The sequence below is a fragment of the Epargyreus clarus genome, unplaced genomic scaffold (assembly GCF_041222505.1).
Source record: "Epargyreus clarus isolate Ecla_fem2 unplaced genomic scaffold, WU_Ecla_fem_2.2 ptg000010l, whole genome shotgun sequence".
NCBI classification, from domain to species: Eukaryota; Metazoa; Arthropoda; class Insecta; order Lepidoptera; family Hesperiidae; genus Epargyreus; species Epargyreus clarus.
In genome coordinates this window covers 6684099-6709718 of record NW_027332218.1, presented here as the reverse complement: position 1 = coordinate 6709718, position 25620 = coordinate 6684099, and the positions used below count along the sequence as shown (strand labels likewise).

Genomic DNA, 25620 nt, shown 5'->3' with positions numbered 1-25620 from the left:
TTAAAAGAAAATTCGTACCTTTAACTTTGCTAAAGATCATCACTTGATCAAATGCATAGTTTACGATTCAATCCTTGCTAATATCGATTAAAATAATCGATGTTTTGGGTCCAAAAGGTCCATTCTCCGATTAATCGATCTGAGATCGCCATCCCTCTTTCCCGTAGTATTTCCGGGATAAAAACTATCCTATGTCCTTTCTCGGGTCTCAGACTATCTTTGTACAAAATTTCATTAAAATCGGTTCAGTGGTTTGGGCGTGAAGAAGAGACAACCAGACAGACAGACAGACAGACAGAGTTACATTCGGATTTATAATATTAGTAAGGATCAATGGATCTTATCCCCAAACTTAGGAAAATAATTATACGCAATAATCTTCGTTATCGCCATAATATCATAACACGAAAAGGAGACCTGAAATAATGTGATTATGATGTGATTGTGGGTAGCCTGGATTCCATTGATCTTCGTAAAAAGGTTAATTAAAAAACTATATTCGAGATTAAGGAGAGCGAAATTGAATTAGATTTTTATTTATTTCATAACTTTTAAAGGGTGAAGTAGTTAATAGAGATGCCAACACTGACTAACCAGCAAGCAGCCTTCTGATTGGCTTACTCGTCGGGAAAAGAATATTCCGGATAAATCTAAATTGCTAAATGTCAAATTCACTTTTATCGCTATTCCGTCTGCGTATACGATAGATTGAGATTATTGTGTGCATTTCATTTAACCGGCTTAATTTTGGCGCAATTTGAATAGACAACAAGTGAAACCGTGAGCAAATTAGGTTAGAATCATTGCAATATAAACTAAAGTAAACAATGGTAGACTACAGCAAGTGGAAGGATATTGAGGTTCGTATCATTTTATTTCAAACTCGAATTTTGTCAACAATGCTGCAATAAGTATAAGTTTACACTCATTAAAATTAGTTCATAACAGAAAACATATTCACATTATAGACTGACATATTGACAAGTGTAAAATAAAGCATAAATTTTGCTTTATAAGTATATATATTTAAGGAAGTAAAAATGCATGGTTTGCCAGTGCCGGCGTCACCGCCACACCCATTTCTATCTTCTAGCAGGGCTACAGTGTCAATGCTACACTAATAATGCGAACTTACTGATACAACACAGCACTCAGGGGTGGCAAAACATCTGCGAACTATATCACGTGGAACTCCTGTTGTGCTTGATAATTATGACTGCTACTATAGTTAAACAAATATATGTTTATATAGATTTCTGATGATGAAGACGAAACCCACCCAAACATTGACACCGCGTCGCTGTTCCGATGGCGGCACCAGGCGCGCGTCGAGCGCATGGAGGACCGCCGCAAGCAACTCGACGAGCACGAACAACGCAAAAACGAAAACAAGGCAAAGCTAACGCAAACCAGGAAGTTTATAGCCGAACAAGATCCTAACAGTCCCAACATGGAGTCCCTGAAGAAAGCTCTAGCTGACCTGGAAAAAGAAGAAAAGATGATTTTGATGAAGGAGGAAGAATTAAAGAAAAAGGAAAAATTAATCCCATGGAATGTTGACACTATCAGTGAGCCAGGTTTTACCAAAACAGTTATTAATACAAAGCCCAATAGGCCGAAAGACGAGAACTTAACTGAAGAAGAAAAGGAGGAGAAGATGAAGAAGTTCATAAAAGACAATGAGAGTCTCTTGAAGAAGTTCGGAATGCTCCGGAAGTATGAAGATTCCAAGCACTTCCTTCAGCAAAACACTCAATTAGTTTGCGAGGAGACTGCCAACTATCTTGTTATTTGGTGTATCAATTTGGAAATGGAAGAGGTATGTTTACTTTGTACCTCATTAAACATTTAAAATTACTTTGGATACAGCAATACGTTTTGGTTGTAATGCATTGCGCAGGTTTGAATACCAGTGGCCTTTTTGTATTTACTGAAATAGCAAAACCTGATGTTAAGTGGTCACTAAACTTTCATGTCTACATAATAGCAATGTAGTTGCTGTGTTCTGGTTTGAAATGTATGGTACGAGAGAAATATTTTACTAGGTTATCCAACTTGGATTCAGTGTTACCAAGAACTAAGTGGTAAGAATTGTTTCTATACGAATTAACTGTACCAGGTTGCAAGGTACACCGATGACAGTGACAACTTATAGCAAACTGCATGTGTACTTACTATGTGCATCTATTGGCTTTAAAAACTACATCGACTTCATTTTTCAATAGACTACAGCCTTACAAATTTTTCATTCAGCAATAATAGCAAGGTAAAGTTTGTTAAAATGTCTTATATTTATTTTCAGAAACATGAACTGATGGCCCATGTAGCCCACCAGACTATTTGTATGCAGTACATCTTGGAGCTCTCCAAACAGTTGGATGTGGACCCAAGAGCTTGCATAGGATCATTCTTTGCAAGGTAGTAAAATTCATTCTTCATATTGTTATATTGTTTAAATGCTGTTGCATCACTACTTTCCCTTATCTCTACTTGATGCATTCTTATTTGAAGATATATCTGGTAATGGCAATAGGCATGAGAATTACAGCTTTACAATTGGCTCAAGTGAAGGTAAGTTTACATAAACACTAGCTGACACGGTAAACGTTGTATTGCCATATAAATAAAAAAAGGTTAAGGGTGAACAATCCTTATCACTTAGGGGTATGAAAAATAGATAGTAGCCGATTCTCAGACCTACTGAATATGCATATAAAATTTGGTGAAAATCAGTAAAGCCGTTTTGGAGGAGTATGGTAACTAACATTGCGACACGAGAATTTTATATATAAGTTTAACATATTCTTTCATTGATATTTCAGGATCCAAGTTGCAGAGAAAACGTACAAGGATGCATTTGATGATGAGCTGGAGCAGTTCAAGGGTAGGATCAGGAAGCGCGCCGCTGAGAAGATCCAGGATGCTATCAGGGAACAGGAGGAAGAAGAGAAAAAAGCGCGGCTCGGCCCTGGCGGTCTAGATCCTGTGGAAGTGTATGAGGAGCTACCTGATGTAAGTAACAAGGCATATAAAACTACTTACATTTTCTATCTATAGCAGTAATGATTAGCCTGCTATGATCTGGTTTAAATTGTGGTAATGCATATACATTAAAACATAGTGTTCATACTTTGCCCTTTTCTCTGCTAAAATCTCTCTCTCTCTCTGCTTCTTTGTAATTATTTACTAATACAGCCCCATTTTTGGTTAGAACAGTTCAGCAATTAAGCTTTTTGTACACCTAAACCCATGTTATTAAAGTATTTTTTTAAGTTAAAAGATGGTACTCATGAAATTTCACATATTTCGTTTACAGGAGTTAAAGAAATGCTTTGATGCACAAGATGTTCCAATGCTCCAAGCAACAATAGCAAAGATGCCAGAACAAGAAGCTGTGTACTACATGAAGAGATGTGTGGATGCTGGCCTGTGGGTACCTGGCAAGAATGATGAAGAACCCACTATGAAGGAAAACGTAGATGGCCCCAACGAGGCAGCCAAACCCGCTACTTCTGCCAGCACCGAAGAAATAGACTGAGAGATTCAACCGCTTTTATCTATTTAACATAGTATGTAAATAAGCCCGTTCAGTGTTCTAATAAATAAAGCAATATTGTGCGTTTCACATACAAATGTCCAGTGCCTCCAAAATAATATAGACTGTAGTTTGTAGTTCCAAGTTCATTCATCCTAAGTGTCTTAGATTACCTCAGTGTAGGAAACGCTTTATATTCCACAATTATAACTAACTTTTGCCTTTATGCATGTTGGATTAGTAAGGAATAATCATTTTATTTGATAGTATTGAATGCTAGTTGTTAATTTTTGTCAATGTCATGAAATAATGATTAAGTAAGCAAGAGAGCAAATAACACTATTTGTGTATATAATTTACGTTTACGTATTAAACTGAATTTATCAAATTTTGCATGTTGTATCTTATTTATTAGCCCCAATTTATAAAATTGTTATAATCGTTGTTTTCTTTTGTTATAAATAGTCGCTTTCACTTAAAAGAGTCCATTACCGGCAAAAAATCTAAAATTATATACGATATAACAGCTAATAATGAAAATTTACAGATTAAAACTATTCACACGCTTAGTAGATTTAGGGCATCTGCTCTGGATGACCTGAGACTAACCGCGGACGCCCGTTGCGTAAAACATGACAAATGATTTTGAGAAACAATATACGAACGCGCCATGCGTCTTACGCACTCGCGTGCCTTTGACGCTGCTTTGTAAGTGGCTACTGCCGCTCATTACACTACTACTACAGATGTCCATGGACATCTATAATCAACCCCAGATAGGATCAGAGTCCTATCTAAAGCCAGCCACAGATGCGCCGCTACCACAGAGGACTAAGCTGGATTGCTTGTAAAAGTATATCTCCCTTACCATACCCTTCAAACCAAAACAACAGTGCTTGTCCCTGGTTTTATTAGTAGAAATAGGCGTGGCGGTGGCACCGCCGGAGTCGAACCACTAAGGGTTCTACCAAAAATCATCTATTTTCTGTACAAACACGTGGGCTTGCATCCGCGTGAGTCACTATGTTATATCGATTATCCTATTGAAAAATCTTCCCTTTCAAAACTTCTGAACACTACCCGGAAACCATATCAATTAGTTGATAATGGCGTAATTAGAAAAAACATTTACGGAAAAATAAGCATATATTTATAGAACAATCACTGATCGTGAGAATTAGAGCTTATAAACGAGTTATAGAACAATGACATTCACGTGTCTAATCAATATTTTACAAGAATGGTCATCATTTATCGAAACAATAACCATTGTATGTTTCAATCATATATTTACAGGATTAATACGAACTATTATAAAACCTCTTTAGCTGTTAATGAAAGAAAAATACTAGAGAAAATGCTTTTGTAACATTTTAAGTTACATAATTTTGCTTGCAATGTTTATTGGCCGTTATTAGATCAGTCGAAGCTCTCGCGTCTCCACAATAGACTGTACTACACGTTTTTTTAAATTCTATGTATAGAAGAATAACTCCATTTTCAGCATTTAGCAATAAACTTTATAGGTAATAAATAAAAATACGTTATTAACTTGTACTTTTTATATAACAAAACTACAATAGGTGTGAGAGAGGGCGCGGGCGCTACGTGAGCACGTGCGGCGGCATCTGCGGTCGGCCCTCGAGTTTGCTGTAGTCTAGGTGAAATTCTTTCGCCACCTGCAACAACATTCAAATAAAATATATAATTATTAATTACATATATAGGCTAACGCTGTTTGTCCACTGCACCGTCACCGAGCCGATACCGATAATTAATCACGGCGCCGAAGTAGCGTACACATACATTTACTATGGGATGACGGTGCTCGGGTGACGGACGTTCGGTGGACAAGCTGCTATAGCAAATGTATGTACGCTACTTCGGCGCCGTCATTAATTATCGGTATCGGTGTTTGGTGACCAAACAGCGTTAATGATATCATTATAATCGATTTGTAGAGCATCATATTAGGGTTCTTTATAATGATGTCAGGTTAACACTGGGAATCGTAGATGGAAGAAATTTAATTTAGCACACTAAAGGTGTTAAATACTCGTAGTTTGGCGAGTTAACTTTTGAATTATAATCTATTTTATTACATAATTATGCAGACAACATATCTTAAGTCTTAAATAGACCACTGTTCATCAACAGCTGAAAGCCCGCCAGTTTTGCCGTAAATGTCGTGCCTAAGTACCTACGGGCGCAGTAGACTTCGCAAGCAGATATTGTTGGTGGTCTCAAAAATCTCATACTCTATTCGCCTTTTACGATAGCAACGCCATAGCGCACAAACGCTTAAACATTTCTACACTCATAGCCCCACACTAGGATTCCCTGTATCGTGGGTGCCATGGACACACAGAGACAAATACACGAACACCCAGACCCAGAATCAGAAATTTAAATTCATATTTTAGAAAGCTGCCTGGCCGGGGATCGAACCCAGGTCCTTCTGCGCGTCAGACCGGCATGGTGACCGCTCCGCCACGCGGGTCGTGACAACACCGCAAAGTACACAAAAACAATATATAAATCTAATCTAACACCATCATAGATTAACTAAACATAATAGTATAAACAAATAATTACTTTGCGCCAGTTGTGCGCATCAAAGAAGTAGTAGGTGCCGCGCTCGTACGTCGACGTCTTCTCGACCATCGGCATGCCGGGCGCTTGCGAGATCCACACCTTCTCCTCCATGTGATACCGCCATTCACGATTATATCTGCAACCAAACGGCTAATTTACACATTTATTTCCTTATTTTGATGTGACAATTCTTACGCTTAGCATTTCATCACTCTTAGGCGGCGTTTGGATAATCGATAAGCAGATGAGAACTGAGAGTTCAAGTATAAGGACGCATTTAGAGATATTTCGTTATATGAAACCGAAAATAAGGCGTAGAGAGAAAGGGAGAGAGAGAGCTATATATTCCGACGAAAGAAAGTACATTAATGTCATACACGACGATACAATTTTATTGTTGAAGCTGAAGTATCAAAGACATGATTACTGATAATATGGACAAGGTAATCTTAGTGACCATATCAATAATGAAGAAACGACTGAAAACGGGATTTGTTTCCGTCGGAAAAACATCAGTGTCGATTCTCTATTATGAAACGACTACGGAGAGGGACGTGTTCTCGTTGGAACTCAGGAACGGCAATATGGGTTCTTAATGATGAGAAAAGGACAAGAGAGATGTGTTCTCATTAGAATTAGGGCATCGAAGTGACAATTTTTTAATGATAAAGAAACGACTAAAAGAGATGTGTTCTCGTGAGAATTCGGAGGTCGCAGTGACGATTCATCGTGATGAGGAAACTTTTAAGGAAACCAATGATACCTCGTTGGTATTCGGGCAGCAAAGTGATGATTCTCAATAATAAGGAAAGACCTAAAGAGTGGAATTATTTCTCATTGGGGAACTAAGACATTGAAGTGTCAGTAAAGAAACGAAAAGGTTTTGCAGAGTTTGTTTAATTCTTTCGAAAAAACATTTATGACACTATTTTGTCGAACAACGAAATATTATTAATTCTATTATAGACCTGATAATTCTGACAAATAATATAAAAATCATATACCATACAGGGTACTTACACCACCCTGTTTAAAGTTAACAACAACATTAAATAATACAGAACAAATGAAGCAAATACACAATAATAACATTAAATTAATCTTAAACTACCTTTATATGAGTCAGGAAGTAAATGCATAGCAGGGCTAGACAAACGAACAGCAAAAGATAATAAATAATGAGCAATGTGTGTTATACTCACAACTCCGCCGCCGCTGCTATCTGCAGCACGTCGCCCACAAAGCAGTAAAATAAATAGAACAACAGATCTTCCTTATATCGACTCAATCTTAAGGGTGCCAGCTTTTCTCTTATCGAGCCGTTTATCAAATATTCAGGTGGCACGTGATAGTCCATGTCTTGTGGTCTGAAAAGGTCGGGAATTTATAAATAAATTAATAACAAAAATTCTATCGGGATGATTTCGTATTTTTTGTGAATGCGCACGCCTGTCCTTCGCGGAAAGTGACTATGAGATGATTTAAAGCAATGATCGCACTCTATCTGAAGATTTCACTATACTATGGCTGCCTACATTCGATGAGGAAAACCACATACATCTATTGTATAGTAAATAATAGAATAAAGATTTTAACATTTAATTTGTAAATCAACATCATTGTCTGATTATACTAATCATGTTTAATATCTAATAGTAAATATATGTTATTTGCTAAACACAAAGTACCTCACAAAATATTCGACACTGAGTTTTTCATTTCATTTTAAACTTATCTTTACTAGATGACTAAGTCCTTCTATTTTTAATCTGACAAATTGTACCTGACAAAAATATCTACAATGAAAAAACTGATAACATTTTGAGCCAAAAAAATCCTCATCTTTTATATCTAAAAGGGATCAGGTCAATATCAATGTGTTGTGTGTTCACATGTTATATAATGAAATGATAAAAATAAGAAGCATTTCAAGCATAACACAGAAGCATTGGATTTAGATAGGTACATCGATATATCTACTAAAATATAGTTCCCGGCATGGATTTTCAGTTCATAGAAGTACAATGTAAGATGTACTTCTTTTATATTATTTACAAAGAATAGTAAAGATTACTCACTCCTAACAAGAAAATGTAACCAGTTTTGAAAATTGAAATTGTCGCCGTCATCTATTTTCTTGTTTGAAAAATATTAAAAAAATGTAGTTTTTAGATCATTTACGAATGAAACGATATTTCTCCGCACTTTTACTTCGATTTCTTGTTTTTGCACCACTTAACTGCGCATGTTCCGCATTCGGCATTGTTCCGCGTAAATTACACCATGACAGCCATTAAATGGCTTCCTTCATTTACAAGGCGGTGAAACTTATACTTATCTATGATTTTTTACTTAAATGTGAATTGACTTTAAATCTGAATCTGAATTGACTGTAATATATTGCAATATAAGTTGGGGTAACATCAGTGCTAGAGTTAAAGCATGATAGAAGTTACAGGCTGAGTTGACCAATATTTCAAAAAAATGATGCCCATAAAACAAAATGGCTCAATTATTAGTCTGCAATTTGTTTCATACTGTTTAACCCCGAGCTGCCCTAGACGAACAGGAAAATTACTTCAAACGTCCATACACCCTGCTTTACTGAGTTTATCAGTGCTCATGATCCATGCCAGGAACTATAAGTATTTAAAGGGTTAGGCTCACCTGCAAGGCGTGTCCGCCCACGGTCCGGCGAAGGTTAAGTAAAGGTTGTCAGGTGAGTTTAAGTTCAGTCCGAGTGCTGTTAGGTCCTGTCCTAATGCTAGCGACACCAAACTGGGGTCCGATTCCGCTGCTCGAATAAACGTTAATAGTCCAACAATACCAAACTGGTTGGGTATCATTGTTTCCGGTATATTCGTTACTTTGCCTACAAAAAATAAAAAAAACAAAATCAAATAATGCCTACTAATCGAAAATTATTTTCAATTGAATGCAAATAAATTGTGATTATAGAAAAAGCGGATTTCAAGTGCTAAATAATATGTAATGTCCATGTAAAATGCTCAAGCATGCCACACACGTTAACTACTTCAATATAATATCATTTTCCAACAATTTCAAGTACACACCATAGTAATCCGTGTGATCATCTCCTTGACTGACAACTTTAGAAAGAAAAAAATGTCAGATAGTTAATAATTCCACATCTGTACCTTGGATGATACTTGGATAAAAGAGATATACAATTGACATATAAAATATTATTTATATCACGGCGTGCGTAAATTGACGTTTTACGCACGCTTCGCGTGCGCAAAACCCCCATTTCCGACCCCGTAATATAAAATTTTATACAACACGCGGACGAAAAATGTTTTTCTGACTCGTGTGATTGCAGTCCTCGCCTGCGGCTCGGCCTGCAAACTCACACTTGTCAGAAAAAAAATTTTCGTCCTCGTATCGTAATGTACTATTTTACATCACACGTTACGACATAGTGGGCCTGGTCAATTTTAATTCTTATTGATGCATAGATTCGATAATCAATACTCAATTATAGCCACAATATAAACCCAAAATTGGTCATGGATAATGATTCTCTCGACAACATGATCAAATTTATGTCGATTATATTCATACTGTCTTCAGGAAATATTTATTACAAGTAACAAAAGTATTGATAGTACCATATTAGTCAAATATTATAATTGCCATTTTAGTAGTGTCAATGTCGTAAGTTACAATAAATTCATTAAAATTTTCGGCAAAACGTTACCAAACCCAGTGCAATGGTTGGGTCCATAGAATAAACACATGTAAAGGGACGAAGAAGGCAATAGCTTAGCATGATGACATGTAATGATAAGCGAAGACGGCATAAATATTTCGTCACATTGTCACACATGATTTTAATTTAATATAACTATAATTTCATTTTTAATAACATTATATTCTTCGGAAACTAAATTATGTTATTAATAAAAATATAAATAAGAACAAGTCACGTAATTTGACAAGATTCTCAAACAGTAAGCGTAAATAAGCAGCGACTTTGACAACATTTTTTTCGAGTATAAATCTGTGGTCCTCAGCAAAAGTTAAAATATTACAAGCAATCTTGAAGAGACCCCACCGTGTATTTCAAAAATAAGGAGTTGTCAATATGACGAACTGCTATTAAGAAGAAGTGGGTAGATTGAAAATTAAATTAATTTTCTTAGTGTGACATAATATTTTATGAACGCCAAAGTTAAATGTCTCATTAGAATTACGATCTACTTTTAACATCAATATCGAAAAGTATAAAACACAGTTAGCAAATTAATACATGGATCTAATTTATTATGTTCTGCATTGTTCTAGATGCCGTGAGAATTGCAAAGTATGAAAAAAGTTATTACAGTAAAAACTGTTTTACTTGTTATTGTTTAACAAAATAGAAATTAGAACACACAACTATAATATGAAAGCTAAATGAATTCATAATTATATTTATTTTAAAACACAAGTGAGTACACATTATAACAATGATTAGCTGCAAATACTAGCGTTTGCTACTTGTTTAATTGTCAATAAGGCGCTTTTCATCGACCTCTGGTGGTACTAATCACGGTTTACGACCCTTTATCAATTAGTCATATGCAATTGTGACCACTTAACAGGTGGCCTAAGAGCGTACGCTAAAACATGGGCAGGTGCACACTGTGCAGGGCAGGCGTCCGCTCTAGACGCTGTAGGACCCGCCGCGGACATCTGTCACATGCAACTCGTGTTATGTAGTGACGATTCTCAACTAATTTTTATTAAAGCAGTATACGACCGAATGGGCAGCGGGTCCACATACTTATGCCGCCTGTCGCGGATGTAAAAACCCATCTATAGTGTTACTCATGCATTTTTCAATACAGACAGTATAAGTTTTAACGCACGCCTTAATAGGCTTAACAGGCTGCTGTCATTTCCTACTACGATTCTATCGGACTACATTCATCCCATTAAGTTATAAGGGCTGCATTGCTATAGGCTGCATTGACCACTTAACAGAGACAGTAATAAAGACAGACAGTTTTGTACACTCACAGCCCCACACTACCATTCCCTGTGGTTGTCATGAACACACAAAGGCGAATACACAAACACTCAGACCCAGAACAGATATCCATTCAGACGTCCGTCTGACCGGGGATTGAACCCCGGAACCCTTTGCACATCTGATCAGTTTGGTGACCATTCCGCCACGCGGATCGTCACCTCAGGCGTTCAGTATGCTCATTTATAAATATAAATAAAATTAGCATATCTGTTTTTAATATTGAAATAACCGCTTTTAACTACATGCATATGCATATACATACAGCACATACACAAAAATAACATTTTTTTAAATTTTTGTCTGTCTGTTTGTTCCGGCTAATCTCTGAAATGGGTGGACCGATTTTGACAGGACTTTTATTGGCAGGTAGCTGACTGAGTAACTTAGACTACTTATATTTTAGAACTAGCTGTGCCCCCTGTTTCTTTTTAACGCGGTTGAACCTCACAGCTTTTTTTTTATAATATAAGAGTAGCAGACGAGCATGCAGTCCACCTGATGGTAAGTGGCTACTGCCGCCCATGGACATCTGTAATCAACCTCAGATAGGATTAGACATTCCTACCTGATAGATGATTAGATATACCTACAGCTAGTTAATACATAAAACACAAAAGTACTCACCATCGGGCGACGTCTGTATCCCTTTCCTCGGCTTCGCGTCGCTCGTGTGGTTGGTGTAGTCGGGCGGGTGGTGCGCGAGCGCCGCGTGCGCCGCCGCCTGCGCGCCCGCCGACGTGCCCGGCAACGCTGGGAAGTCCTCCGACGACATCGTGAACTCCGACTGCTCCGACGTTGGCTGCTTCACCATACCCACTGGGGATTTGAGCGTACGATACGTCAACGAGCGTAAGGCATACGTTTATTTATTTACTAGCTGACCCGGCAAACGTTGTGTTGCCATATAAATAAAAGTTATCACTTAGGGGCATGAAAAATAGATAGTAGCCGATTCTCAGACCTACTGAATGTGCATATAAAATTCGGTGAAAATCGATAAAGCCGTTTCGGAGGACTACGGTAACTAACATTGTTACACGAGAATTTTATATATAAGATTTACAGTAGGATCTTTTCGCTGGGCGAACATATCTCGTACAAACAGAATATAAAACAATCCATTCATCCCATAAAATTGTGTAATATTTATTTTTTAAAGATTTCAAATTGCACACACACGAAGATTTTCGCCACTTGCTCTTCATAACAATCCACTAGATATACATAGATAATTGAAACTCTGCAACTCTGAGGAGTCTAAAATTCAAATCCCAGTCACCTATCTTTTCCAGCACGAAGTGCGTATTAAAAATTAATTATCACATCATATAATGGTCAAAGAAAATACTGTGAGGCCACTCCCCTTAGCATATCGCCGAGATTCGACTAGACTTTCTTTTTCAGACGATACTGACTAAGCCACTGATTTTTGGTCCTATCACCCCCTAAAGCTTTATAGCGAAAAGCTAAGAGAAAAATTTAAGAGAGCTTAAGCAGAGCGTTCTTAAGAAGAGGTTCTTAAGAACGCCCTGCTTAAGCTCTCTTATCTTTTGTATCTCTAGGCCTATCAGTTGAGGAAAAACACTAGTAAGGGGAAATCAACTGATAGAAATCATATCACATTATCACAATAACAAGTAAATAAGGAAAAACAGTACAAAAACATTTTTGCAAAATTTGGTACACATATTTACAACAAAAAACAAAGAAATATATACAAACATAAATATTAAATTGCATGTAATAAAATTATATTTTTTGCCAATACTTATGTTGCTAAAAATAAAATCAGTATGATTTTATACGAACAGATGCATATCAAATGACTATTATGAAGTGAATAATCCTTACCATGACGATGTTGGTGAACAACTGAAAGGCATAACTGCGTATTCAGAACAAGTCACAAGATACCTGTCTGTGTCTTTATCGGTTTCAAATCTTGGACCTGGTGAACCTAATTTCCATATTTCTTATTTAGTAATCCTTATTCACGCAGTCTTTTGTTATGAACTATATCCTTGTAAGCAAGAGATTCATCTTTATTTTAAGGACAGTCATATGCTTATCAATGCCTAGAGTATATTAGACTACACATAATGTATTGAAATTAAAATAAAGTTGACAAGAATTTAACCACATTAAATGTATGGTCATTTAAAAAATACAATTATTTCCTCATCATCAGGTACCCATTACTTCTTCATTCTTGAGAAAGGTTTACTTACAGAATGAGAATTTTGGCAATAGTTCACCGCTTGCTTCATAATAATGTGCTTATAGGTAAACATCACATACCTACTTTTCAGTTTTTATTTATAGAACTCATCCATACAAGTTTATACATAGCAATGTTTAGCCCTTTACAGAAGCATGTCATCATACATTTTTAAACACAAAATAAGAGAAAAATGTTTCATATAAGTTTCCCAAAATGAGAAACTATAATTCAAACTACTAGATGTATTTAATAAGAAGTTTGTACAGTGGTCCATTATCGACAACAATCATTTTCAATGTTTTTTTATTGATCTACACTAATATTATAAAGAGGAAATCTTTGTTTGTTTGGTTGTAATGAATAGGCCCAAAAACTACTGGACCAATATTAAAAAGTCTTTCACCATTTGAAAGCTACATTATCCACGATTAACATAGGCTATATTTTATATGAAATATATTTGATAAATAGATTTTGAGGCGGTACAAAGTTTGCCGGGTCAGCTAGTAATTTATACAGCCCATCAACAACTACCAAACAAATATTCATTGTGCATGTCTTAACCTATTAATATAGATGCATACCGTAAGGTTTAGAGCCTGGGGGCGGAGGCGCCGCGGCGGGCGCCTGGTCCCCCGCGCCGCGCGCCGTCAGCGAGGGGAACTCGCTCAGGTCGAGCAGCGGCGGCGTCGACGTGTCGCCGCCCTCGCCGAACACCGAGTGGTAGTTGCTGCTCGTGTTGAACCGGGCCAGGTTCGCCATACTTGACTGCTGCAAATGTTTACTTCATATTAGACTTCGTCAGATCATTGAAATGAAATGAAATATAATTTATTTTGTATAGGCCAACAGCGGCAGTTACAAATTGTCAGTTACAATATTTTTCTTAAACTACTACCGGATTGGAACACGGCCTCTACTGAGAAGATCTGGTAAGAAACTCAGGGGGTTTTCTTTTTTTTTTAATAAAAATATTCTCATTTTCCCTTTTTTAAATGCCATCATTTTTACATATTTAACTGATAATTACTGTCTCAATGCTGGACAAAGGTCTGCTCTTACAGGGGTTTAGGCCATAATCTACTGAGCTGGCCAAGTAAGAATGGGTACTCTTCAGACATTTTTTTAAAAGAACTCTTAGATGTGTAGGTTTTGAAACCCTTCAAACCAGTATACTTATTATGAGGTTTTACGTTTTTACAAAAATGTCTTTTTTTGTTGTATTTGTTTACGTATTTCTGATACAGTCCACTAGGGGCGCTGATTGGAAATGTATGGGCTGATACGTAAACAAATACAAAAACAGTCATTTGTAAAAACGTAAAAACTCATACCAAGGGTACAGAACACAACAGCGTTTAACACTACTGTTATGAGGCAGAAATAGGTGTGGTGGTGATGCCACCGGAGTTGAACCACATAGTGTTCTACCACCAAAGAAACTATTAAAGTATACAGCCGATCAAACAAACTGTTTAGAGGTTAGAAATATGCTGGTACTATTGATAGCACTAAGCTACTTAAGGTTTCCAAGATTAATGCCATATACAATAGAATATCATTTGCTAAAACAATCAAAATAAACTTCATGAGGACTCCCTTGTTAGCATATCTCTGAGATTAGACTAGACCTAAGATACTCATTATGGTTTTATTGATAGATAAATTATGAAAAATAAAAATTACTGCAGCAGACTATGTTCAGCTCTTTGGTCCATACCATAAGAGCTATTTCTCATAAACACAGATACAACAAGATTTGAAATTTGAGATATTCAACTTATCCTACTTATAAAAATGTTATGTTTATATGCACATTTACAAGTATGAGTACAATGACAAATTAATTATTATATACTATTTTCGAATTATATCTTTTTATTCATAGTCAGCATAGTATTCATTATGTTATTAGGATAATGGATTTGAAAGATGATTCAGAAAATTATGTAGACTTTAATGTAATAGTTGAGTAAGATTTTCGAGAAATATGCTTATATTGCAAACCTCCTGACATCATTTTGTGAACATTCACACAGCATGCATTTTTTGATTGACATAAAAAATATTCTAAGGGAAATAATATAAAATAGGGAGTACTTATCTCTACAAACAAAGGGAAATTATTGTAATATATGTAATTAAATTTAACTGTAGGAATACTAACCACCAGTGAACTTATTGCCACTTTAATGCTTCCTCATTTAAAGCAGAAAAACTAATGATTTATGCACATTTCATTAAGAATTCTTTCCTAGCAATATTCTCAATTAAAAAGCTTTTATTATGTTATCACTTTAAATGAAATGAACCCACTTACTAGTAAATTTGGTGGTTTTAAAATAAGATATACTTCTGATAAGTAACAACCTTTAAAACTACAATCTTAAAATAAACATTACTTACATTAGTAACCATAGAATTTGAATTTGCCTGTGACATTGTAGTTGGCATTGGTACCCTTCTGTCAGCGAATGCTCTTTGCCCGAATAGAGTCGCCCGGGACGCCATCGAGGGTGGAGCGCCACCTGGCATAGCGGTGGAACCCCGGCCGGGGGACAGTGCGCCCCCAAATGTAGGTGTCACATGCCCAGACACTCCACTCACTAGCCCTGAACTCACGCGCCCGCCCACCCCGCCGCTCGCTAGGCTTCTGGGCGCTTGTTGGAAATTCAAGTTTGCCATAACCTGCAACACACCATGTCCACATTCAATATAAACAATATTTCGTACACTACTTATCACATTTTACACACTACTTAAACTTACATATACATCTCTTTATAAAATGAATTATTTTTAAGCAGATAACTCTTAATGAGAAAACAAACAAAAATAGTGTGTTTTTAAAAGAACACAATATTCATAAATATGCATTATCTCATGATAATAAATCGATAATCATAAAAACAGGTACAAACAATATCACAGTAGATGTGTAACAACTTCACATTGAAACCAAGGATAATCCACAATGTTACAGAATGCTAAACTGCCAGTTATATGAAACAAAGTTATACCTGTTTTTGGATTGTTGTTTCAGTTCCTTCTTTATGATCCAAAACAAGGTTAGAATTCAATGATTTTATAAGTAAATTGCAAGGACTTGTTTAACAAATATGAGACTATCAGGTCACTCTCAAAGTCATGCTAAAGTTATGATAAACTACAGTTGAAAACAATGGATATTAATAAATATGGTCCAATACAGTTATTACAGTTATCAGATGACATACATTTCAAAGTAGAACTTACATTTACTAACTAAAACTTCAAAAGCATATTTTAAATGAATCTGAGGTTTAAACAGATGCACTGTTCAAGTATTATTGAGTACAAGAGAAGCATTATTACAGTTAATTCGTGACTGAAATCTTATGGCTACATATAGAAACATATGTCGAAGATACGCCTGATAACCAAAGTCAATAATAACAAATAAAGTAGGTATTATACGTAGATCAAGATGGTTATTTATTCGACTGTCAAACAATGGCGACACTGGAACATGTTCTAATTTCAGTTCTCCTTCAAAAGTTACGTATATTTACCTAATGTGTCAACGTCAGTCCTTGTTCCACTATTTCAAGAAGCGTATAGATGGTTCATAATAATGTATTCCCAGCAGAAATAAATATATCCACACGAACGAAACAAACAAAAGTTTGTTGACTGTTCAATTTCTAAGGCAATTTCTGTGCATTCAGAATTTTATTCACCAACTTAAATTATATTTAATACAGCCTTTCCATTAAACACTGCTATAAAACGCTTAAAACTGTATGCATCTTTGCGTCGCTTTCAAATATTTTAGTAATTTCACTCAGATTTGTCGAACGCCACATTACCCTAAACAACTGGCGGCCATATTGTTAAAAGCGGAAACTTATAAAATTGATCATCTTGACTAACTTTACACATTTGATCACATAATATAAAAAAACTCAAATTCCATTAACTGAATTTGTACACCAATTATACACCTGAAAATACTTTTTTATTAAACAAAGGTTTGATTTATTCATGATAATCATTTATTGAGACACTACATTGACTATTTGAACCGCGGTCACGATTTTGTAGTTACCGCGTTATAAAAGTGCTCAGTTTTGGGGAAATAAACATTATTTTGAAATGTTTCCTTCTTCACAGATTTTTTTGGTTTTTAATTAAGATGCAATACGTGCATAAAATTCGGATTATATTCATATTAAAAATATTTGTGGTCAGTATCACACCTGATAAACATTATTATTTCGACTTGAAGAACGTTTTCTCATTATTCATAATCTTCTTATTCTTTTTAATATTATATTATTTATACATAAATAGCAAAACAATAAATGAATTACCACAATTTATAGCCAACTTATTCACAAGTTGTCCTCTTCGACTCTTAAATGACTTATAACAGATAACTTTATTATTTTCTAAAGGGAATTATTTTTTCCAAATACCCTCTTATTTACTTTATGATAAAATATATTAATTTTGCAATTGTAATATAATTTATGTAATCGACTATTTATGGAATAATAATCTCTTGGTAAAATATCTATTTCATTTAAATATTATATGTACATTTATGGCGATTAGATTTAATTAAAAAAATTGTAGGATATTTTTTCAGCAGATAAAAACTGACATTATAGTGGTGTTATAAAAACTATTTTGATAAAATTAAATATTATTTTAATGGCTGAAAATAAAATATTTTCATTTAAATTTGACATACCATAGATATGTCTATGGATAACAATGGGAAACTCACGTGGAAAAATGGTAACATCGGGGATCATATGATTGTTCAATGAAGAAGCACGTCTGATAGGCGTCGACTTACTTCTTCAAGCCAGTTTTTAATTTTCTGGCTCAATATCGGTTGTTTTACGTGTTAGTGGTGCTAAAAAATAGCTATCAGCCATGGCGCTCAGCGATGCAGATGTTCAAAAGCAGGTACGTATAAAAATACAGGATAACTATCGCTATAATCGGGAGATGTAATTTTCATCGACATGGGGTTTGTCAGAATGATTGATCGGTGGTGCATTACTACATGTTCTCTTCGTATAAGCCTGCGGGGATCGTGTAGAAATGGCTAATACGTGGTTTTATCTTAAAAAATATGCATTTTTTCTGTTCAGATCAAGCATATGATGGCCTTCATCGAACAAGAGGCCAATGAAAAGGCTGAAGAAATCGATGCTAAGGCGGAGGAGGAGTTCAACATCGAGAAGGGCCGCCTCGTCCAGCAGCAGCGGCTCAAGATCATGGAGTACTATGAGAAGAAGGAGAAACAAGTTGAACTCCAGAAAAAGATGTAGGTTAAATTTTGTATGCAACATCTGCCTTTACCTGCCTGCCTTTACTATGAAAATTTCATAAATCGATGATTTTTCTGAAACATTTTTAACATATATTAGAAGAATGGCATAATTACTATGGCTGAAGGCATTTTCATGATTATCTTATTAGAAAATAACTGTCCAAATCTTATTGGACATCAGTGGTCTACTTATATTATTTTGTTATATATTTTTCAAATCCATCATTTCCAATGCATTTTTGCTCACATGGTCTGCAGATATGAAAATCCTTTCTGTGATATTAGCTTTATGTTTTTAATATAATTACAAAGTCATGATCAAAAGATTATAAGCAAATTTTGATCATTTACAAAGTATATGCTGTACTTTTAAGTATGATCTATGAAATTGTACTATTTAACAGCCATTCACACAATTACATATTATATCATGTGACTTGCAGATTGTTCAATGTATTAAGTTAACAGAATTATTTGTATAAGTTTTAATTTTCTTTAAATTTCAAGTAATTAGTATAAGTTTTAAGATTACCAACACAATATTATTGATAGATTGTCGAAATTATTCCACAGAAACTAAAAGCAAATCTTAAAATGGCTAATTACATAGAAATATAAAAGAATAATCAAAGTTAACATCTATGGTTAACATAATAAACTATATAAAAATACTATTTTCAGTAACATTTCTCTAAATTGGTCTTATAGTTTTTTGTTAAATTATTAACATCATATTTTGCAATGTGTGGGAAATGAGTGATAATATCTAAGTCTCTTATCTTTTGAGATAAAACTAAATCAGATTCTCTACCTAATCAGGACTTTACCATGGAGAATTTTTACACCAATGTTTTAGGATGTTATATAGGAATTGCATACTGCAATTATGTTACTGTGTATTTCTACTTCTTTATAATAGATAATAAAATAATAAAATATTTCAATCTTGAACCTCCATATTGATACAAAAATGCTGCTAAATATGAAATATGAATTCAATTAAATTTATGATAAATTATGATTATAAACCAAACAAAACTGAATGCAATTAAAAATATATGTATTATTAAATTTATTTTCACTAAAAATTTGTATATTTGATATAAAATGTATTGCAATTTACATCCTAAATTTTATTATAAAAGTATTCTTTTTTATAAACAATATAATTAGGGGTATTTAAAAATGAATAAGTGGTGTTTCATATCAGATTATTAAGTTACACTCTAATCTGTAATTAAGGCAGTGATAGCTTACAGGTTAAGAATCTCGGCCTCTTAGTCAAGAGTTCCGAGGTTCAAATCCCAGGTACGCACCTCGGATTTTTCAAAGTTATGTGTGTATTAGAAATTAATTATCACTTGCTAAATGGTAAAGGAAAACATCGTGAGGAAACCTGCATACCTGAGAGATTAAAAAAAATTCTCAAAGGTATGTGAAGTCTACAATAGGCACTTGGCCAGCGCGGTGGACTATGGCCTAATCCTTCTCATTATGAAAGGAGACCCGTGCCCATTAGTGAGACAGTAATGGGTTGATGATTACTCTAATCTGTAGAAACATTGTCAAACACAGTAATTTTTTTAACAAAATTTTTATTGTAACCCTCAGTCAATCATCGAACATGCTCAATCAAGCTCGTCTGAAGGTGCTCAAAGTGCGTGAAGACCACGTACGTAATGTACTCGACGAAGCCCGCAAGCGCCTGGCTGAGGTGCCCAAAGACACCAAGCTGTACTCGGATCTGCTTGTTACACTCATTGTACAAGCCCTCTTCCAGGTGAATTATATGTTTAAATTTTATTTACAATTACATACATTTAGCATTAAGATATTTTAAAATTGGTAGCCATCATGATCTCTTAAATTAAGGGATTTGTGAAAATTGCATATAGGGAAACCTTGTATTATTAAAGTGACTTGTAGCAAATACAGGATATGAAAGAATTGGAAAATAATTATTTTTATACTTTGAACTGTTTATTTTTTGTAATTATTTTTCGTAATATCATTTTTATTTTAAACTATAGTGTTTCTAGTGTACTTTTACTCCATTAATTAAGAATGTAATTTACTACTTTACATAGTCAAATTGTTTAGTTTTACAATTTTATGGTGAAATTTGTTATTTAATAAATCTACTAAAATATTGCGTTAAAATTTCCATTTAGCTGGTGGAGCCTGCAGTGACCATCCGCGTGCGACAAGTCGACAAGGGCCTGGTGGAATCTCTGCTCGGCAGAGCTCAGGGCGATTACAAAGCTAAGCTGAAGAAGGACATTCAGCTCAAGGTGGACCCCGATGCATACCTGTCCCCCGACACCTGTGGTGGAATTGAATTGGTTGCTGCCAAGGGACGCATTAAGGTGAGTACACAAATATTGATACTTTAAACACTTCACTTTGAAACTACACAATTAAATTTAATAATTATTCCTTATTTAAAATTAAAAGCAATATCAGCAGTATGTCAGTTAGATCCACAAAGGACATATATTGTAATTTATTTCTTACTAAAAAATCCTTTTACCAGAGAGCAGCTTCTGTATTTATATGAATTAGGGATTTAACATTTTCCATTTGAATAATCTTTTTTCTTTTTGATATAACAAAAAAATATTTGCAGAATAATTTGATATGTTTCCAACTTTGTACATGCGTTTTTTCTGTTTTCCAGATTTGCAACACTCTGGAGTCTCGTCTGGAGCTGATTGCCCAACAGCTGCTGCCGGAGATCCGTACCGCCCTGTTCGGCCGCAACCCTAACCGTAAATTCACTGATTAAACAACCCTTCATAAATTATACACACTTGTTATTACTAACAATTTATTTCATAATTGGTAGACCTAAAATAATATTACAATAAGTGTTTTACTTTGCCTAATTAATTATTATATATTATTATTATAATGCGTACAATTTTATCGCTGTTTAGAATGTATTCTTATTCTGATGTATGAACCTGTTAAGTCGCCGGAATATGTGTAAATGTGTGATCATGTGAGTTGTTCTGACGCCTGGCCGCGTTCGCTCGTTCACGGAGACCCTACTCGCAACTGTACGTTAGTTTCGCCTTAAATTAATTATTATTCTGAATGTCTTTAATCTATTCAAATTTAAAATATTTTATTATTACAATTCATTCACGTAGCCCATTCTATATCTATGTTAGAGATGTAGTTTTAGAATTTGGAAAATATATACTATATGTATTTAAGAAGTTACCGATTTCCTAGGTAATGCAGTATAACCGTTATTAAAATATGGAGACGTTAATGCATACGTCCACTTACAGTATTATAATAATAGCACAAGGTATGTTACAGCGCTTGGATGTAGATCGATATTATAATATATCGGATTGTTTATTGTATTCTCCATGTAATCTTGCTGTTGTCAATGTTAAATGTTTTCGGATTGATGTTTACGCCTTAACTTTCCTTGTTGTCGACTTTCTGAGGAATAAATGATGGCTGTAAGGTTGGAGTTTGACGGCAGCATCCTATGCTGCGTTCACTCAAATCAAGATTTGACTGGGAGCAGTGTAGTGTCACACTTGAACCTTGCAGTCGTACTACACATTCCTATAAATATCGTGTTGTCCTGGCAATATCTTCGATTTGGCTTGCTTTTGTCAAAGTAAAGGAGCACCATAGCTCTATAAATAAGGTAAGTATATATTGTACTATTCCCATTATGGCACTGTTAAAATTCTTATGTAAATATATAGATGTGTTAAATCAATCTTTCATTTAAACCCAACCCATTCCCATACCAAATTATTCTTATATTAATAGGAATTGATGAATTTATTACAAACAATTTGATGCCATTTAACGAGTCTCATTTTCAAATTGTTTTTTACTTAGATATATTGTTGAACAATGATAGAATACATTATGTTTAAAAACCGAAATACTAATATTTCGGGCGGAAAAAACTACGCAATAACTAAGAACTGTGCAAAATCTTCGTTTTTTGTTTGACTTGGTGGGGCACTACTGTGCCACCAAATACATATATTTTTCTTTGTAAGGAGGATGGACAAAATTTATAAATTCCCATTTTTGCATTTGCATGTTCAAGTGTTAATCTCGTGTCTTCAATTTTTTAAATGAGAAGGTAATGAATGAAATAAGTTGTCTTAAATACATAAAACATTTTATTTTTGTACTTAAATAATATATAAGCATGAGTATGAGACTCATTATTCAAATCTATAATAATGGCATATTATGTATCACAATGTGTACAAAAAAATAACATTTGTTATTCAAAAACTTAATTAAACAATCACCATAGATGAGAATCACCCACAAATTCTAATTTTACTAATCGTCAAAAGGTGGTAAGCCAAATATTTCTGGTTTAAAATCTTCTAAGCTATTTAAGACTAGGGTGGCATCAGTTGTCATTCTCTTATCTAGGCGTTGGTCAGGCACCATCACAACTTGCATACCAGCTGCCTTTGCAGCCTTAACACCATTCACAGCGTCTTCGAAGACCAAGCACTGGAAAAGATATTCATAAATAAGTATTAATTTTTACTCTACTTATATGTAAAATACTGAAATGTAATGTACATTACACTTGTAAAATTTTAGCTGAATTTTAAAATTTAAAAAATTATGCCAAAATTGGTTCAGCATATTTAGCACAATTAACTGACTCCACAGTTTTAGTTTGCTCATAATATTACACACCTTTGTTTTAATATAGTGCAAAGAAGCATATGCATACAAATGAAATGTTGGATATCAAACAAGGAAAAAAGAAAGAAATGAGTCCATAGTGTATTAATTTCCTGAAAGAAATGTAATAGCAAAAATATCTTAAAATGTAACGCTACATACTTGTTCAGGTTTGGGATTTTCAGGGAATTTGTTTGCAGCCACTAAAAATATATCAGGATAAGGTTTCCCTCTCTTCACATTGGGGTCAGAGGATCCAAAAGTTTTGTAAGGAAATAGAGAAAATAGTGCCTGGTGGTGTTTGTCTATTTTTAAGTGGTAACTCTCTTCGCTAGAACTGGTTGCTAATCCAATTGGAAAGTTCTTATTGTGTAGGTGTTCTATTAATCTCTTTGCCCCTGAAAACAAGTTATATAATGTGATAAGTTCAATTAAAAATTATTGTAGAGATAGAACTATGAACCATAACAGTTTTATTTATTAATATTATTATTTATATAGCCTGGTAGTAATAGTTTTTAATATTCACTTTTTACAGATACAACGTTATATAAAATTATGATTATAGAAAGAATATGGAAAATTCGTAGTTTCTTCATATATTTCAAAGCACCAACTCTACCAATTAACATAATTTTATGATATCAAATATTTACAACTTCATATTTAACAATGTGTTAAAATTTAAAATATACAAAATACAACTCTTTATTATTAAAATTTCAATAAAAACTATTAACCTGGTAGAACCTCTGTGTCTGGGAACAAAAGTTCAAATTGTTTTTTGCTTTCAATTATAAATTCTTCAGGAGTCATGGGTAAGTCCAATTCTTTAACAATAGTGTTAGCTGTCTCGTGTGTTTGCGATCCCATCAGCTTCAATTTGAGCTCGAAAGTATAGTCTTTTCCATATTTAGAAACAATATTTTGAAACGCCACGGTGTACAAGTTTTCAGTATCTGTGGTATAATTATAATCCAGATTAATATTATATTATGTTCATCAAAATGAAAAGTAGATAGTTACCAACACATTTTAATAAATAACTTACTCAAAATCAATCCATCCATATCAAACAGTACGTGTGTAACTGGTGTAAACTCCATTTTAATATGAAACTAGAAAACCGGACACAAATAATACAAATCGGCTTTGGTTGGTTTTGTGTAATTTGTACTAAATAAAGAATTACCTATATAAACATTTAATACTTAAAAATACTTTGAATTATACAACTATGAACTGTACTACGAATATTACCTCTAAATTTAAATTTTAAGCCCCAATCAGCTGTTATCTTTCAAAGTCAAAATTTTAATCTGAACCTTATGTCAACACTTCATTATTTACTTTTAAAAAATTAGCCCATGCCAACAATAGATGTTTAACTTTTGGCCAAAAGCCCTTCTTTATCACGCTGCTGAATAAAGCGGGTCGCTAGAGCTTTGTTTTGAACAAATAAGATCGTTAATATCCTTCGATCACTAATAAGAACATCGTTATAGTTTTTAATGTCTATCGTATAGATATGAAATTGTACCTAAAATTTTAGTCTCTTATTAAACTTAATCCTTAATTTTATTAAAGAGACTGACAAATTAAGCAATTTAGCAATAATTTCTTCAAGGTTTGTTGCACTTACGGTGTCCACGACTTTCTTTACACACTTTAATTTAACTTTACGAAATGTTATTTAACAAATGCAAATTAATTATAAGATTGAAGTGGGTAGAACGTAAAAAAACTTGTTTATATTTTATTTCATATTTTATTTATTGTTCATGTTTATTTCACTTATTGCTAAGTATAGGTAAATGAAAATAAAGTCACGAACTCATAACTGATTCAGAAAAAGTTAACATCTGAGAGTTAAACATATTAAAATAATAGTGCTCCTATATACGTTATAGAAATATAAAAAATGCTTAAATTATAATAACGCGTGAACGTGTGGTTTGAAATAAAGCTCTAGCTCCAGCTCCACTGAAATAAATTGAAGTAAAATCTTTAATATATAACATGGTTTATGGAAATGTAAAAATAGACTATAAAGGATTTTTTTGCGTCGATCCTTCAGTATCTTATTAGAAATAAATCTTAATTTGGGATAAGTCAGTACAGAGCGAATAAATAGTACATTACAATACGAGGACGAAAAATTTTTTTCTGACAAGTGTGAGTTTGCAGGCCGAGCCGCAGGCGAGGACTGCAAT

General features: G+C 34.2%; 4 protein-coding genes across 8 annotated transcripts; 2 read left to right on the top strand and 2 right to left on the bottom strand.

Moving 5' to 3' along the window:
- The first annotated feature begins 610 nt into the window (after positions 1-610).
- Positions 611-3923, top strand: Cdc37 (cell division cycle protein 37). The gene is made up of 5 exons (XM_073077267.1): positions 611-860; positions 1253-1819; positions 2303-2418; positions 2823-3012; positions 3317-3923. Exons 1-5 carry the CDS (start codon positions 828-830, stop codon positions 3536-3538), a joined length of 1128 nt encoding a protein of 375 aa, XP_072933368.1. The 5' UTR covers positions 611-827; the 3' UTR covers positions 3539-3923.
- A 1156-nt stretch (positions 3924-5079) lies between these two features.
- Positions 5080-17838, bottom strand: Rga (CCR4-NOT transcription complex subunit regena). 5 transcript variants are annotated; one of them, XM_073077266.1, is made up of 8 exons: positions 17742-17838; positions 15796-16077; positions 13974-14160; positions 11793-11984; positions 8798-9002; positions 7333-7497; positions 6131-6266; positions 5080-5214 (listed from the first exon to the last, which is right to left on the bottom strand). In XM_073077266.1, the coding sequence occupies exons 2-8, from the start codon at positions 16072-16074 to the stop codon at positions 5140-5142; spliced, it is 1239 nt and encodes a 412-aa protein (XP_072933367.1). In that variant the 5' UTR covers positions 16075-16077; positions 17742-17838; the 3' UTR covers positions 5080-5139. The 5 variants fall into 5 exon arrangements, with proteins under 5 accessions (XP_072933367.1, XP_072933363.1, XP_072933364.1 ...); XM_073077262.1 differs by lacking the exon at positions 17742-17838 and adding an exon at positions 17628-17648; XM_073077263.1 differs by lacking the exon at positions 17742-17838 and adding an exon at positions 17628-17648 and having other exon boundaries at positions 13974-14157.
- A 316-nt stretch (positions 17839-18154) lies between these two features.
- Vha26 (V-type proton ATPase subunit Vha26) lies at positions 18155-22456 on the top strand. The gene is made up of 5 exons (XM_073077260.1): positions 18155-18345; positions 18534-18709; positions 20327-20495; positions 20887-21081; positions 21393-22456. The coding sequence occupies exons 1-5, from the start codon at positions 18313-18315 to the stop codon at positions 21498-21500; spliced, it is 681 nt and encodes a 226-aa protein (XP_072933361.1). The 5' UTR covers positions 18155-18312; the 3' UTR covers positions 21501-22456.
- Positions 22457-22858: 402 nt separating this feature from the next.
- Positions 22859-24725, bottom strand: LOC140745415 (pseudouridine-5'-phosphatase-like). Its single transcript, XM_073077259.1, has 4 exons — positions 24459-24725; positions 24148-24366; positions 23570-23805; positions 22859-23227 (listed from the first exon to the last, which is right to left on the bottom strand). Exons 1-4 carry the CDS (start codon positions 24511-24513, stop codon positions 23048-23050), a joined length of 690 nt encoding a protein of 229 aa, XP_072933360.1. The 5' UTR covers positions 24514-24725; the 3' UTR covers positions 22859-23047.
- Positions 24726-25620: the final 895 nt, after the last annotated feature.